This window comes from Dermacentor andersoni, chromosome 5, assembly GCF_023375885.2.
Source record: "Dermacentor andersoni chromosome 5, qqDerAnde1_hic_scaffold, whole genome shotgun sequence".
Taxonomy (NCBI): Eukaryota; Metazoa; Arthropoda; class Arachnida; order Ixodida; family Ixodidae; genus Dermacentor; species Dermacentor andersoni.
The window spans coordinates 141,844,871-141,860,939 of record NC_092818.1 but is presented as its reverse complement, the minus strand read 5'-3'; the positions used below and the strand labels follow the sequence as shown (position 1 = coordinate 141,860,939).

Below are 16,069 nucleotides of genomic sequence, written 5' to 3'. Positions count from 1 at the left end.
AATGCAGTTCATGCTCTCTTAGAAAGTGCCCGCAATTTCTGCGCATTGCACCTAGTTAATATGAATTATACACGGGGGAATAAAGCAGATATGGGCTCATTACAGTTGCGATGAAAAAGAAGACTCTTCCAAAATTTGGTCGGGACATCATGATCAATAGGCTTTGGGCACTACAGTTAAGAGGACTTGAACGTCTGCGTACTACTACAGTTGGCACTTGATCATCTAAAATTGAAGTTCGTAACTGGAAAAAGGCAGCTGCATATTATGTGATAGGTAAAAATGCATCCTTCTTCCATGGTAAAAGCAACGTGGCAATACAGATTTCTTTTTTCATTCGTTGCAGTTATCCGAAGCTCAAAATGGTGCATGACAGTATTGAACGTAGCCACCATAACCTGGAAGATAGGAACTAGACACAGTGTTCGATCACGGGTCTGGCGCGGGCGTGTTGACTTTCCTTTCAGCGGCCCTGTTATTCCGGTGCCTGCAGATACTTCTTCGCCCTTCTGTAGCTGCTACGATCATCTGCTTGCTCCGACGATCGTAGCGGGTCAATTAGCGTGTCGGCGTACGCTCCATTAAGACACGGAGCCACAAAGTAACACTGAATACCGATGTAAAACAAAACACGCATTTAATTAAAAACATTCCCAAAATACGTCCTAAAATAGCGGTAAATATACTTAACACATGTTTGTTATTTCGCTGTAATGTATGGTTAAAGGAAAGATGAAAGGTAACAATGCAAGCCGAACATAGTTAATACCCTTACCTTATTTTTGTATTATCCTTCCGCTATAGCGTATTGTTAATTTCATATATAGTGCACAAGGAACTCTCTCTTTTCAGTTTTGAGTGACTTGTGCACAGGCCGACACGTTTAGGTTGAAGTAGTTGTAGTAGCTTATAATAAGCTAAGAGCCCCCAATATACTAACAGAACATCTCAGGCGCATAGAATGCGCCTAGAGGAGTCAGAAATTGCCCCCACTTTACTAGAGTAAAGTTGTTTATTAGCCAGCCAATTTCCTCAATTTTTTATGGTCGTCCCGGGCGCTGTCTTCTCTCATTGCGTACTCACTGTCAATGTCTTCATTGCCATCATCGTAGGAATCATTGTGGACGTCACCACTGTCGCCTACATTGCTTCTTTGCTGTCCAGGGGTGCTTGTGGAATCCGAAGGAAGGGTCCCAGCACTGTCGCTGCTAGAGAATATGGTTACGGGGGCGTTTGTTTTCCCAGCAGAGTTCGTGATGCCAGTGGTTTCACTCGCATTCATGATCTTGGCACTATGTTCTTGGCACTATGTTTTTCAACATCTTCAGTGACACGGCTTGCATAGGGAGATTTTGACGGTTTGGTGAAATCGGTCGAAGACACGATGGCGGAACTGGAATCTTTGGTAGCGTTTTTGGCATCTGTGATCTTTTTGATAATCGAGATCGTGGCTGCGCCCGCAACTTTCGTTGCATTTGCAGGTCCGTTGACGTCGTTGTGAGTGTCCCTGATGTTTATACCGCTGTTGGCCTCATTGTTGGGAGTAAACCGCACGTCACCACTTTCTTTTGTGCTTGCAGTAATTCGCTCGGTCAATGAGCTAGGGGCCCTTGGAATCTTCTCGTGGCTGTTGGTAAACGGGGTCATACTCGGAGCCATTCGTCGTTTGTTAGTCAAAGCACTGCTGGACGCTTCGTCGAATTTTTTCGTACTGTCTTCAGAGGTCCTATGCGTGGTCCTTACAGTGCAGTTTTCCACTTTGTTGACGTGCTCAACGGCGACCCCCGAGGTGTTGCCTCTAACCAGCAAAACAATACTAGGAGAGAAACCAGCACTAGTGGTGAAATGTGAATAATCTTTGAGTTCATTTACATTGTCATCAACGTTTATGCCATAAGAATTAAAGTAAACAGGAAGAAACGTGGAGTTTCTGCCGTCTTCGTTGGTCTTCGTGGTATTCCATTCTTCAGCCTTGAAGGATTTGGCACCACCATTCACGCGGGAGTTATTGCTGGCGCGTTGGCGTTCTCTCTTGCAGCTGCCAGAATTCGAATTAAAACATCTGCTATCTGTGTTTAAGGCTACCTCAGCCTCAGTTTTGGGTGCATTCATCAGATAAACAGATGGACTCTTTTTAGCATCACCATTCCTTTCAATGTTCGCTTTGTTCTTACTTTTTTGGTCATTGAAAGGAGCGCTATGCAACGTTTTTAAAACTCTGCTATTCTGTTCACGATTTTCTTCGGCAAATAAGTTTTCAAGGACGGTGTTGCCTCTGTGGATGGTAGAAAAATGACTTAAAGCCCTGCCTTTTTTGCCTTTATCAATGTTGTAGTTGATGGTTGCTTTAGCCATTTTGACGTCTACTCCGGCACTGCCATTCTTGACAGCACGTTCGTGTCTATGCGTGCCGGTGAAAAAACTTGCAGCCCTCTCTGTCATCCTCTTATTTTCACGGCTGGCATTAAGGTTTTCGCTCGACCCTGCACGTTTAGCTACATTTAAAGCATTGTGACTGTCTCGGTAGTGTTTGGTGATGAGTATGTAGTCGAAATCATTTATGGTTACGCTAGTGTCTGTATAGTCTTCGTCCTTAACGTATTGGCTGAGTCGGGCGCTTTGCTCCGAATCCTTGAATATTGCAGCATCAAAGTTTGCGTTCCTCTCGGCCATTTCAGCCGTACTCACTCGCGAGAAAACAGACGAACTGAATGTGGTGTCAGCGCCTCTCGTCGCACTCTTCTTGGCGTTACTTTCCTGGCTTTGGCTCGAATAGCTTCGCGAGGCCGCTTCAAACGGGTCAGTCTCCTTTGGCGGACTTTCTCCGGTTACTAGAGGCACTTTGACGACAGCACTTTCATCCGCGTTATTCCCCACGCGCTGGTGTCTGTCGACGGCTTCGAGATAGCTTGCTTCGATACTTCGGTTGTGGCTCTCGCTCATTCCTGTACTGGCAGCAGTGGCGGAGACCGCGTGACTGTCAGTGTTATGTTTGGCGCGGAACGTGTCACTGAAATCTCTCACCCTTGTAGCAGTGCCCGCAGAGTCTCCAACACGGTCGCTGTGACCACGGTTGAGCACTGTGTCTCTGAGGCCCGCGACGTCAGAGTCCAAGTCGGAGTTGTTTTCTTTGGCGATGGCGCTATTGGTAACCTGGTGGTCGAGAATCCCGCAGGCTTCGAAAGCTTCACTGGCTCCAATGTCGAGACTGTCGGCCTCGTCGTCGTTCTTGGTGTCGTTGCCCAAATCGCTGAGCGTAGCGTTGCCATGCAAGACTTGGTCGTCGAGTATGAATTCGGCGACGTCGCGCTTGAGCCAGTGGGCCACTTCGGCGTAGTGAGAAGCCACCCACTGTATGTTCTTCTTGGCTGCCTGATCGATGCTCTCGAAAGCCGCATTGTACCGTAGCAAAGACCAGTGGTTCCGCCTCAGCAGTTTGTTTACCTGAAGTTAAGAAAAGCAGAAAAAGTGTGCGTCGGCACAATGTCGTGCACTGACTACGTAGGTCCCAAGGCGTTGCCTTTTGCTGTGTAATTAGTGTTATACTCGAAGGAATGTGACGTCATAGTTTCGCGCGATGACAAGGGAGAAAAGCCCGATACAAAAGAAATTATGGGCCCTCATCTTCCTCCCCCCCCCCCCCTTCCCCTTTTCGGAAATTGAAACAGTGAACGTGTGTGGTGGTTTACATGGCGTCATTTTTTCCCCCTTGATGTTTCACGGACGCTATATTGGGTGTTTTCGCGAAGACTTGCAAAAGATTTCTAGCACGAAAATAATTTATTTATCCATCAGCATATCAGTCACCAAAGCGTACGTGATAAAATGTATGGCAGTCGGCGATAAAAGCTTTATTTAGGCGATATTCACTACGTATATTTAGGGAACCCACTATAATTGCTGAATAGAAAGCAGCTGATCAAGGCCATGTTGGTTTGCTAGAAACTCTCCGGAAAGTAATATTGTTTTGCGATATACACCTACAAAATCTGCGGCGAAATAAGTTATTTTTTGTTTTACGTAACAGTGACCAGAAATTTTTTTTTTCAGAATTGATGACTGTCGCACCTATGCTTTTCGTATACATGGGCAGCCTGCCATGGTAGATCAGTGGATATGACAGTACGCTGCTGAACACGCAGTCATAAGTTTGATCCCGACCACGGTGGCCACATTGAGATGAAGGTGGAATGCAAAAAAAGAAGAAGAAAAGTCCGCTCATTTGCCGTGCATTGTGTGCACGTTAAAGAAACTCAGTTGAACAAAAGTATATGGAGTTCCTCTCTGTGGCCTGCCTAGATCTGATCGTGGTTTCGGCAAGTAAAACCCAAGAATTTTTTTTTTACAAGGTTAAGCTCTAAGATATATACGTATTTGGTTATTTCGCTTTTTCGAAGCGGACGAACGGATGTATGAGGATGTAATCCAGAAATCTGCCCGATATCTCTTACTGAGATCAAAGTGAACCGCACAAGAAACAGAGAAATCTGGCTGAAATAAAATCAACTTTGGCTGAATACTGTGTACCTCTAAGAGCTCTTCATTGCTGGAAACGTACTTGAAGACGGCCGTGAGTATGCTTAGAAAGTGGCGCGGATACCTGCATGTAAATTGAACATATATGCAACGTGATTTACGTGTGAATAAACGAAGCATAATCGTGTTAGCAAAGACCACAGAACAGCTGTTGTTGACCGAGCGATGCGTTCATATGCTAATGACCTTCATAAAAAAATAACCGCCTTTTCTTTAAAAAATAAAGTTTCAGCAGTGCTTTTTTCGTAGGTAGCTTGTAAAAGCCCTACCGCGAGCAGGGTGGTTGTTATCTCGCGCAGGCCGAGACATTCTTTCGCGCGGGATAATCTATCGTGTGAGCTAGACCTAATATACTTGTATAGCGTTCTAAGAACGCCGATGTTAAAAGGCGGATACTTTTCTTCCAGGGTAAGCACATCTTTGACTGCCCGCCGCGGTGGCATAGTGGCTTTGACGGTGCGCTAACAAACCCGAGGGTGTGGGATCGAATCCCGGCCGTTGCAGCCGCATATCGATGCGGGTGAAATGCAAAAAACGCCCTTGTGCTTAGCATTGGGTGCACGTTATAGATCCTCAGGTGGGAAGAATTAACTCGGTGCCTCCATGACGACGTGCCTCGTAATCAAACCATGGCTTTGGTACGTAAAACCAGATAATATATTTTTGTAAACTTAGACGGTGGATAGAGGGGTACTAGTACACGTGGCAAGGTTATAGTTTCCAGTAATGCGCATTAATAACGTACTCACGTTGTTTTCAGCTCTTCCCAGTTGGCGAGGATGTATTCGGTAGTCCGCAACCTCCAAAAGGTACCGCGTTTCGCTGCCTCTGTGAACAAAATGGGCACCATCCTCATAGAGGGAGCCGAGAACTCCTCGAAGTATCTGCAAGGAACAAAGAGGGTCACATAAAAATATAAAGTAAAGAACATATAGAAACACATACAGCCACAGCTTTCCGACTTCCCACTAAGCTTCTCTCTGCGTGCCCTCTGGTAATAATGTAGTGAGTGGCACTGGCGTGACTGTTTTACATGAAACCAATATTGCTGAATGATTTTCGTCATCGGAAGTTGCACTGTCCGATACGGGCCCGGGGACGTTGCATCGCTTTGATCCGGCGGGCCCAACACATCGCGCCGCTCTAAGGGCCTCTGGACTAAGAACGCTCAGAGGACTTCGAGCCTCACTTAATACAATAACGGTTCATTTAGCTCTCCTCCTTCACGAGGAAAGCTCGTTTTCTTTAGAAGCACTTAGAGCTCAGTGCAACCCATGTTTTCTTTCCTTAACGGCAATGCGATGTTATGCGAGACTTAAAAGGTCTCCGCTATGCTTCAAGGCAACGTAGGAAACACCATGATTAGCGGCTGTAATAAAAGTAACAGCGCGTGAGTACAAGGACAGTGAGTCAGAAAAACACGATACGTGTCTTAATTTTGTTTCTTCTCCTAACCCAAGGCCTTACCAGTCATCTCGCCCTAGTTAGCCAGCAGCAAGTGACGCCCATAAATCGAGTTCCTGTTCTACGTTGTCAAGAGATTTCTGTGGTGACACCGAACAACTCAGGGCAAAGTTTAGTTTTTATCCCCCTTGGTTAGAATAAACGTGAATACAGACATGCTTTCTTGGAGGGGCTGCTGCTTAACAAATTTTGAATTACATTAATCACGTTTACGGAAACAAATTCATTTGCCAGCTGGAAGCACATATACAACAAAATTATACCAAACCGCGCCACACCAGACTGGACCACAGCAGACTGGACCACATCAGACCAGACCACACCAGAAAAGGCAAGGCAAGGCAAGACAGGGCAAGGCAGGGCTGGGCAGGGCTGGGCAGCGCAGGGAAGGACAAGACAAGACAAGACAAGACAAGACAAGACAAGACAAGACAAGACAAGACAAGACAAGACAAGACAAGACAAGACTAGACTAGACTAGACTAGACTAGACTAGACTAGACTAGACTAGACTAGACAAGACAAGACAAGACAAGACAAGACAAGACAAGACAAGACAAGACAAGACAAGACAAGACAAGACAGAACAGAACAGAACAGAACAGAACAGAACAGAACAGAACAGAACAGAACAGAACAGAACAGAACAGAACAGAACAGAACAGGACAGGACAGGACAGGACAGGACAGGACAGGACAGGACAGGACAGGACAGACAGACAGACAGACAGACAGACAGACAGACAGACAGACAGACAGACAGACAGACAGACAGACAGACAGACAGACAGACATACAGACAGACAGACAGACAGACCATGCCCTATATACATACCTATGGAGCCGGCTTCTGTCCCTAGTGCATCCGAGGGCGAGGATGATGTTCCTGCGCTCGACGCCATCGCTCACCTGCTCGAGGCGCGTGCGAAGCACCGTCCACTCTACTTCATCGCCGTCCTCGATGACGGTGCAGAACACGGTGAACTGGTGCTCCAAGAGGATCCTGGTGAAGCATTCAGCCGAAGCAGCACGCCGACACGAATCAGTAAAATGAGAATTTGCCACTGTCAAAATCACTAGACAACAGATGGCCTGCACCCTTTGAGCTGTAACGCCATCTGAGAAAGCTGAAAACTAGCACATTTCAGTGAGTGATATCGGCGGCAATGAACCCGTATAATCTGTAGCAAGGTGGACAGCTGGGCCACTCAGTTGGCGCTCATTTTGCTTGCAGCACAGAGGATGGAAACGTGCAGGACGGGCACTGACTGAGAATTGTAATTTTTACCAGGAAAACAAATACTATCGATCAATCTGCGTGCGCATACATTCAGTTTAAGTTACATTTGTTGGGTATATCGTGCACCCACTTCTTGTGGAAAGGTTTGCTTTTGGCAGACATGGGCTGTCGTTTCAAAGAATGAGTGCTCCAAACTATGTCACCAATGGTGAGCAGTGTTGGTCGAAATATTTCGTTAAACGCACATGTGTGATAACAGTACAAATACCAGAGCGCACGTGAGACCCTGGAAGCGTTCCACATCAGGAAATTGGGTGTCGGTCTTTTCTTATTGCATTTTTGAACTAAAAGTAGGTCTGGGGAGAAATGCCTTGAACATAGAGTATATGTGCGTGGGTTGATGTTCTGCCCATATTTCTCATTCTTGATGCCAGTTGTTTGTTAGAACCTGACTCCTGTGCTACTATTGTGCTTACGTCTCTTTCGCGCTGCCAGCTAAATTAACACAATAATTGCTTCTTTCTTTCTTTCTTTCTTTCTTTCTTTCTTTCTTTCTTTCTTTCTTTCTTTCTTTCTTTCTTTCTTTCTTTCTTTCTTCCTTTCTTTCTTTCTTTCTTTTCTTTTCTTTTCTTTTCTTTCTTTGTCTCTTACTCTCAAGCAAGCAGTGAACAACCCCCCCTTCCTTCGTCGTCCAGTTAGCTAAATTCACTTCCGGTTAGTCATCTGGCGCAACACTAAAGCTTTACTTCTCACAACAGTAAATAGTGATTTCAAACCGGTTGGTGAGTTTTATACTGTTCATACTAGCATGAGTGGAGAAAAGGCACTAGCCATTTATGTGGTGCCCTGGGCTTGAGTGAATGCATCTCAATAGCAACTTTGCGTTGAGCTGCTCCGCTCAAGATTACCTCTATAAGACAGAGCCAGAGAAAAGGAAGTACGTGGACAAAACACTTCTTACGGCTTCGATGTCGTCTGCGGCGACTTGTAACTGTCGAAGGCGTGCCTCGCCTCAATGAGGCACGGCCCGTACTTGTATCTGCAGGCCCACCTGTAGTGTATTATCCTCAGCTGCCTGCGAAACGGTTTCACGCACTGCTGTATAAGCCACCTCGCGCAACAAGCGCCACAACGACACGCGAGACTTTGCACACCTCTTGTCGTCGTCTTCTTGCGTGTAGGACCACTTGAAGCTGTGGATGTGATGAATCAGAATCCGAATAATGAAGAGCTGGAAGCAAGAAAAGCAAACAAACGGTAAGTGTCACGCATCTATAAAGCAGGCTTCAAAGGTGGAGTACACAGCCATTCAAAGTTTCTTGATGAGGGCAGCAAGTAGAGAACCGGCGAAAGATTAAAGACTGTTTTCCGCCAGCAGAGTGGTGAGGAAAGTATCCTACCACACTACATAAGGACAAATGTTCATGGTACAGTGAGAAACGCACATTATACCACATAACATCGCCATGTCAACAAACTGACGTAGTCAGAGTCATATCACACCAAAGTGCGAAACAATGGGAGGAACTGCTGTCCAGCGACCGCTGCGAAGACCAGCTAGGTCTAGTGCGGCGTGCACGTCAGACAGCAGAAGCCAGCGTAGCCCATTGCGATAGAGGACGGACGAAGCAGCGGGTCAAGACCTCCGGGGAAAACACAAGGAGGAAGGCTCCCCTGAAGAATCCGCCCCAGCCGCAGAAGAACACATTTACTAGAGCTCTCAGTCGTTTTCACTCGCTCACTTACTCACTCTTGCTTTCACGATAATTAGGCTTCATAAGTACACTAATAATGCACAGTTTCAGAACAGCAGGTGTTTCACGTTTTCTTGCCAGATTGGAAACATTAGGGAAACGGAACGCAGTGATTGCCGTGATCTGTAGAAGAGATACTTTTTTTTGGTCACTTCTGTGCAGCTTCGGCGAAAGGTCGTCGGAGACGACTTACGTATAGTACTATCAGCAGAAATTCAAAGCCGAACAATTTCGAAATTACTGCAATGCATTTACTTTTAGTTTCCAGGTTCCTGCATTTGTGACGATCGCTTAATTCAGACTTCAAAACGTACTCTACGGACTACTCCATGCTTAGATACCGCCAAGGCTACAGAGCGATTACGTGTCGCACTATATATATATATATATATATATATATATATATATATATATATATATATATATATATATATATATATATATATATATATATATATATATGTATATATATATATATATATATATATATATATATATATATATATATATATATATATATATATATATATATAGGCGGCTTTTATCACTTATTTTTTGTTCGTGTTTCAATACGTACGTACGTACTTAGGTCCACCTGAAACACGCACTCACATTTAGGCGCAGTCCAGTATCGCAGCGGATGCAATTAGCAAGAGCATATGCAACGCACACACCTCTTACGGCCGCCGTGAGTACGTTACGCAAAAACACAATACATTCTGAGCATCATCGAATTCATGTTCCAAATAAATGCAGCTTTACAGATGTGTCAGGTCTTGTCGTAATTGCGCCTCGCTCTCCTCTTTGCACAATACGTTAGCACACAACTTTTCTTTATAGATATGCGCTGTCGTAATTTCTTATCGTGTTTTGTCATATTCTGTCCTGAAGCCCCATTTTGTAGCGCTTTTTTTCTCGGATTCTAGCAATTTGTTATCAACCTCGCCAAGCGCCCGACGACAGAGATATAGTGGGATCGCGTCTGTGTCTGTGACAACGACAAAAAACAATGAGTGTGGAAAATGAAAAGGATGGTTACAAGATACACTTCCTGTCATGTCGCATATCTGACAGAATCTGCAAGCGACCAGGAGACAAGAGGCACTCGCCTTCCACTTCTCGAGCACGACTCCGGTGCCGAGCATGGCCTCGAGGTACTCCCAGCGCTTGAGCACCGTCGTCCACGGCAGGGTCTCCTTCTCCCGCCGCAGGTACTCGGACGCATGGAGAGCCGTGCCATACGGGACAAAGCCCAGGCTTAGAAGAAAGGGCACGCCATACGGAAAGCCAGCAGGAGGAAACACTTTGTTTACCCATTGATTACAAGTGCACTGACGCGTTTGATTCATTTGCAGTAATACCAAGGCTTCAGTCGGGACCATGCCAGATGCGGCAGTGGAGAACATTGGACAAACGATTGAGCGTTTTCCCATGTGGAGTGTGGATCTATCTATCTATCTATCTATCTATCTATCTATCTATCTATCTATCTATCTATCTATCTATCTATCTATCTATCTATCTATCTATCTATCTATCTATCTATCTATCTATCTATCTATCTATCTATCTATATGTATATATATATATATATATATATATATATATATATATATATATATATATATATATATATATATATATTACCTAACTAACTAACTAACTAACCAACCAACCAACCAACCACCTGCACGCGGTGCGAACGGTGGGCGTCATTGCCCCTTGCGACAGCGCTGAAAACAATGCGCCTAGCAGAAAGTTTCTCAGCTTACTGCATCGAGCCTTTTGCGGCAAACAGCATAAATTTTAAACGGACAAATTATTACGTTCCTAGGTAAAGTAGTTTATATTACAAGCAGATCTGTTCTAAGAGGCCTGAAAGGTGCCAGGTTCAGAAATCAATTTAACGCAAAACTGAAAGTATATAAGGGATTCGTTGGCAGCCTTACTCAGCCAACTCGAACACGTCGTCTATTATCCGGGCCCGGTTGATGACGTCAATATTCTGCGTCAGACAAGACCACAATTAGTGAGGTACGAGTTTGAAAAGTCGTTCGAAAATTTCCGGTACCAACTGCAGCTGATGCCTATTTTCACTGTTCAAGCTTACGTGCTGCTACAGCGTGATACAACGAATTAAAAACAAAATCTGGCGCTGAAATGTATTTAGAACCTATATAAAATTTACAAAATGTCGAAGGTGATTTTTATTTTTATTAAGCTGCAATCGCACTTGGTGCCAAAATCATGGAAAATATTCGTAATTTCGTACATAATCTTTTGCTTTACCTGGCGACTTCTCTTACATTAAATGACCACTGAAACAAACTTCCACATTGGAGCACATAATATTCACAGGAAACATATAACTTGTGAGAGGTGTGGCTGTGCGAACGTCAGGTGTGAACCAGCTGAAAATGCCACTAAGTTCGGAACATTTACCGAATAATGCCAATACTTATTTCTTTTTTCAGAAGAAAGTGTGCTTTGGGTTTGTCGGTGAGGGTTTGTACACAGGAAAAACGCGTCAAGTTGCGGCAACGTTAGGATCGCTGACGCGCAATGTGGTGAAGAACGAGTTACCGTGTGGTACGTATTCAGCTCCATGGTGATGAGGTTCCAGTTCCGGGGATCGTAATTGACTCGGTAGTAACCACAGCCACGTAGGTTCGCAATCAGCCAGTCGTCGTCTTTTGGAGCACTAGGAAGCTTGGCTGCAAAACAGTTAAGCTCAACTTAATTCAACGTTATTTTGCGAAAACTGCCTGCAAGACATTTAGGCAGATCCCAAGCACTGTGGGAATCCATGTTATGTGAAGCACTCTGCAGCTAACCGAGTTTGAAATCCTGCAGCGCATTACAAGGCGGACGAACATGTGTGTGTGACGCGAGCCTATGCTTGAAGACAGCAGCAAGATGACGACGGTGAGTATGACGCGACGGCAATGGAATCACGGCTGATTTGTTGCACCCCGTCGAATAAACGTTACGGTGCAATAACGCACAGTTCACGTTATCTCGTGCAGTGTTTATGTTTGTACAGTACACCGTTCACACGCTATGCTGAAATGCAAACGCGAAATCGGGTGGATGCACAGCTTGAGACGTCGATGTAGCAATTGCAAATTTGACTACCACGCGTACGTAGACAAAAGGACTGAAAGAACGACGACGACAAGCGCTGACTTCCAACTAAATTTTTATTTCGAATAACAAGAATATATAACCAAGACGCCAAAACAGGAACGCCACCTCCGTTTAGCGATGTCACGAGGACTAAGATTATGCCTGATGTTATTCGAAGAAATTGTGAGGAGAGGTGTATGGGCACAGAGAAGAACTACATATAGTTCAATACATTAGCTAACTACTAGATAAATGCCCAGATTGGCAGGGTCAGCATCTTGGACAAGACCACAACCTGAACTCGTGCCAGTAGTAATAGCAAATTGATGCTCATCAGGGTTAATGCCAGCACGCACGCAAAAACGAAATTTTGACAACTTCATGGCGAACGCTCACTAGAATTGAATATTACGAATGCGTTGTGCGGGACCATCAACTGGTATTCTAGCACCTCGTTCCAAAACAGGCAGACCTAGAACGCCGCTAATTGTACCCAGCTTGCTCCATAATCTGTCCCTAATGCACCCACCTTCTTTGGTCGTCAGCCAAAAAATGTTGCCCGTGTTGTCAAAGTCCATCTTCGTTCCGTCAGTGTAGGTTACCGGGATACTCCACACAGTTTTCGATGCGCTGCCAAAAGCAATGCGAAAACGAAAAAGAAAATTAGCGTGCCGATAGTAATCTCTTTGTAGGGGCACATGTACTACGTCTTAAATAAAGGGACTACAAAAATGGATACAAAGTTACTGATTTTTCAACTTTCAAATGAGCGTAAAAAACGCCTAGAGTAATATTTGTTATTTCGAATATGTACATGGGCCATGCTAAGACACTGAAATACATAAGGACAGGGAACGAAGAAGCGTGTGAATACAATTTTTGCAGGCAGATATGGCGATCAGATTAAGAGTACACCGGTTTAAACCACAAGGGAAAACAGTGCCGCTCAGTTGAGCACAATAATAAACTGCATTGCAGCAACGTCGTCACCCGAACTGCTCCGTAAAACTAGCATATCCCCGTTTTGATTCGTTTATAATACGCAGTACGTCGCTTAGAGCACGTTTTGGGCACGAGCCCTTCATCGAGCATTGAACGCGACGCACCCCAGTGCTTAACAAATCAAGTAAGGCAAGTAGTGATTCCGGCGTATGCAGGTGCGTGCCCGTACTTTTGTCCGTATCTCTCCTGGCGTGCGACAGCGACCCTCTGGCCGTACACTCGGCTGATCGTCAGCAACGGAAATCCGGCGCTGTGAGTCCACGCGTGGGCCACGTGGGCACTGGGAAAGCTCTCGTTGTTCACCTGCACGACGACAGCGCTCTCGAAAATATTTCGGTGGTCAAAGGAACAAATAACAAAAAAAAACAACTAAATTTTAAGCAGGGCCTATCACACGTTTGCCACTAGCTTTCGTTGAAAGCCGAGGGCCGATATGCGAGATGCTGGTGTGAAAGCGAAAGATGAGTGACGATCAGTGCTGTCGGCTCGGTGTGCCGTGTTATCCCCACGCTGACACCCAAAAACCCATGCATTGCGTAAAAAATCCCTAAAGTTGTTATACAATGACGACGTTATGCTTCACAGCACTTCTGTTAACATCTTTATATGTCTTGTTGAATGATAAGGTAAATTGGTTTCTTTTTACTCAGCTCGCCTTGCTCGTCGCCATCCGTTCCACAAGTTGCCATTTACTTTGGTAATGCATCTACTGGATACTGAGCTCTTGGAACCATAAACGTACGAGATGCTGTGAAAGTAGAAATATTGTAAACTGCCAAACATGCGTTCTCGACCGCGAAAAAGATAACACTGGCCGTACTTAAGAAGTGCCGCTTTTACACGCGCTGCGCAGCAGCTGTAATACTGAGCCGCGATAATTCTTCGCCCTCTTTCGCGAAGATGAGCAAACAAGGGTTTCCAAAACGAAGCATACGTGGCAGTGCTGAACGGTTTTTTTGCACCTGGAGTGTCCACATAATTGCTATCACAATAAAGAATAATACTCACATTATAAAGTTCCTCCCACAGGTTCTGCTCAGTTATAGTTTGGTGCTTCCATTTCACCATCAACTCCTAAAAAAAAAGTCAAGCCGATTCGTTTCGCTGAGCGTAACCTGTAGTGTAATTCAAAGTAGATAACACAAGCTTGGTCACCTGCAGGGCATTCCGAATGCCATTGGAACCGACAGCACTGTCAAACATGTGGAGCAGCAGTTCTCCCTAGAACATAAATGAGTACAGTAAATTGAAACCAGAGCGTGGCTGCTTTCGCAAGCAACGTTTACCATTCCTTCCTTAACTGTATTCTTTATATGAGTTTACCTTGCGAACAGCTAAGCTTGCATTGGCGCCCAGCAAGAAATAATCTCTGGATAGAGCAGGGATGTCTTGAGATGCTTCCAGACTGAGCATCTGCTGCATCTTTATTTCAAACCTGTCGTCGTCCTGCAACAACGTTTATAGATGGTCCAGTTACACAATGTGTGAGAAGTCAACAGAGAGTTTTAGATTGTGGGATGCAAGCCACTTGTGTCCCAGCAAAAATCTAGCACACCTTCTGTACTTCGCTATGCAAATCGCTTGCGTACCCTAATGAATTTTTATATTGCGACAGGCCCGCTGACGACAAAATCAAGACGAGCGAACTTTGGCGACAAGCATGCGATACCAACGGGCTAAGCGTTATCGCCGTAGCGCTACGCCACGTCGTGCAGTTCCCGGCAAAAGATGGCTGGAACCTACAACCGCAGCAGATTCTGGTCTATGACAGCCAGCTGCGTAGCCGACCAGCACTTTCAGTGGCACGAGGGTGCTCTTTCAACCCTCTAACTGGCAGCTCAACAAAACGGTTGACCTTACAAAAATATCTGCAAACACTATACAAAACCAGACACTAGCTTGTGCCTTTCAACTTACTTTATGTACCTGCTCAACAGTGGTAGTCACAAAAATGTCGACCTTGACCAGCAGCAGTTGTGTTGCTTACAAAACTCGAAGACGTCGTCGGTATCGTCTTAGTGGACGTGGTGGTCATATTATCGCTAATGCGATTTTTCCCCTTTGTTTAAGAAAGCTGTTATTTTTTTCTCCATTGAGTTGCATCTCACGAACACATATTTACCTTGTCAAAGCAAGTACCAAACAGAAGTTTTGCACCATAAATTTGCCTCTCACCAGCTGGTCAACAATATTTTCGTCCCACTGTATCGGACTTAGTATTCCGAAAAACCCTTTTCATATTGCATTTGGTGTTTATATGAACAATATAAAGAAGAAATAAAGCGATAAAAACATTCTAGGTCAGGTCTTTCTTCTCTTGCCAGTTAAAGGGTTAAACTTTTGTCGCGTATGAAGCAGGTCGGCAGAGAAGCTATGGAGCCCCGTACGCACCTCGGCGGACTTGGTGTTTTGCATTCTGGCTAGCGCGTAGAGGATGTAAGCCTCCAGGGCCGCGTCCAGCCACAGTTCTTTCCAGGTGTGGAAGCTGACGAGGCCGCCAATCCACTGTCCGGAGCCGCGCGTTGTCATACGAATGAAACAGGATAGGGTCCTTAAATAATGTGACATTTACTAAAAGCTCGCATTCTCGACTCATAGGGTGTGCCGTTTTTCAAAAATCTTATCTGTTGAAAAAAGAAGAAGTGCGTACATGGTCTGTCCTGGAGCAGAATTGACTCATTCATTCGTTGCAACTACAAAGACTTATGACGAAATATTGATGAAGATAACAGGTATTTATAATATTGTAAGTATTATGCATAAAACATTCTTACGCTCCGAGTTGCAAATAGGTTATTAGTAAGGCAACCGTAAAATGTGACAGTCAAGCTGTAGTATCTGGGAGCGAAAGGGTTCTAGTTTGCCTCTACTAACAACAAACAAACGGCTAGCAGTTTTTCCTCCCTAGGCGATTTGCCTAGGCGACTGGTCAAGTATACATAACCGA

The 16,069-nt window shown here is 44.9% G+C and overlaps 1 protein-coding gene across 1 annotated transcript; it reads right to left on the bottom strand.

The window, feature by feature from the left end:
- Positions 1–1,278: 1,278 nt before the first annotated feature.
- Positions 1,279–8,442, bottom strand: LOC126531293 (uncharacterized). The gene is made up of 5 exons (XM_055070528.1): positions 8,202–8,442; positions 6,836–7,003; positions 5,286–5,420; positions 4,528–4,600; positions 1,279–3,444 (listed from the first exon to the last, which is right to left on the bottom strand). Exons 3-5 carry the CDS (start codon positions 5,390–5,392, stop codon positions 1,279–1,281), a joined length of 2,346 nt encoding a protein of 781 aa, XP_054926503.1. The 5' UTR covers positions 5,393–5,420; positions 6,836–7,003; positions 8,202–8,442.
- Positions 8,443–16,069: the final 7,627 nt, after the last annotated feature.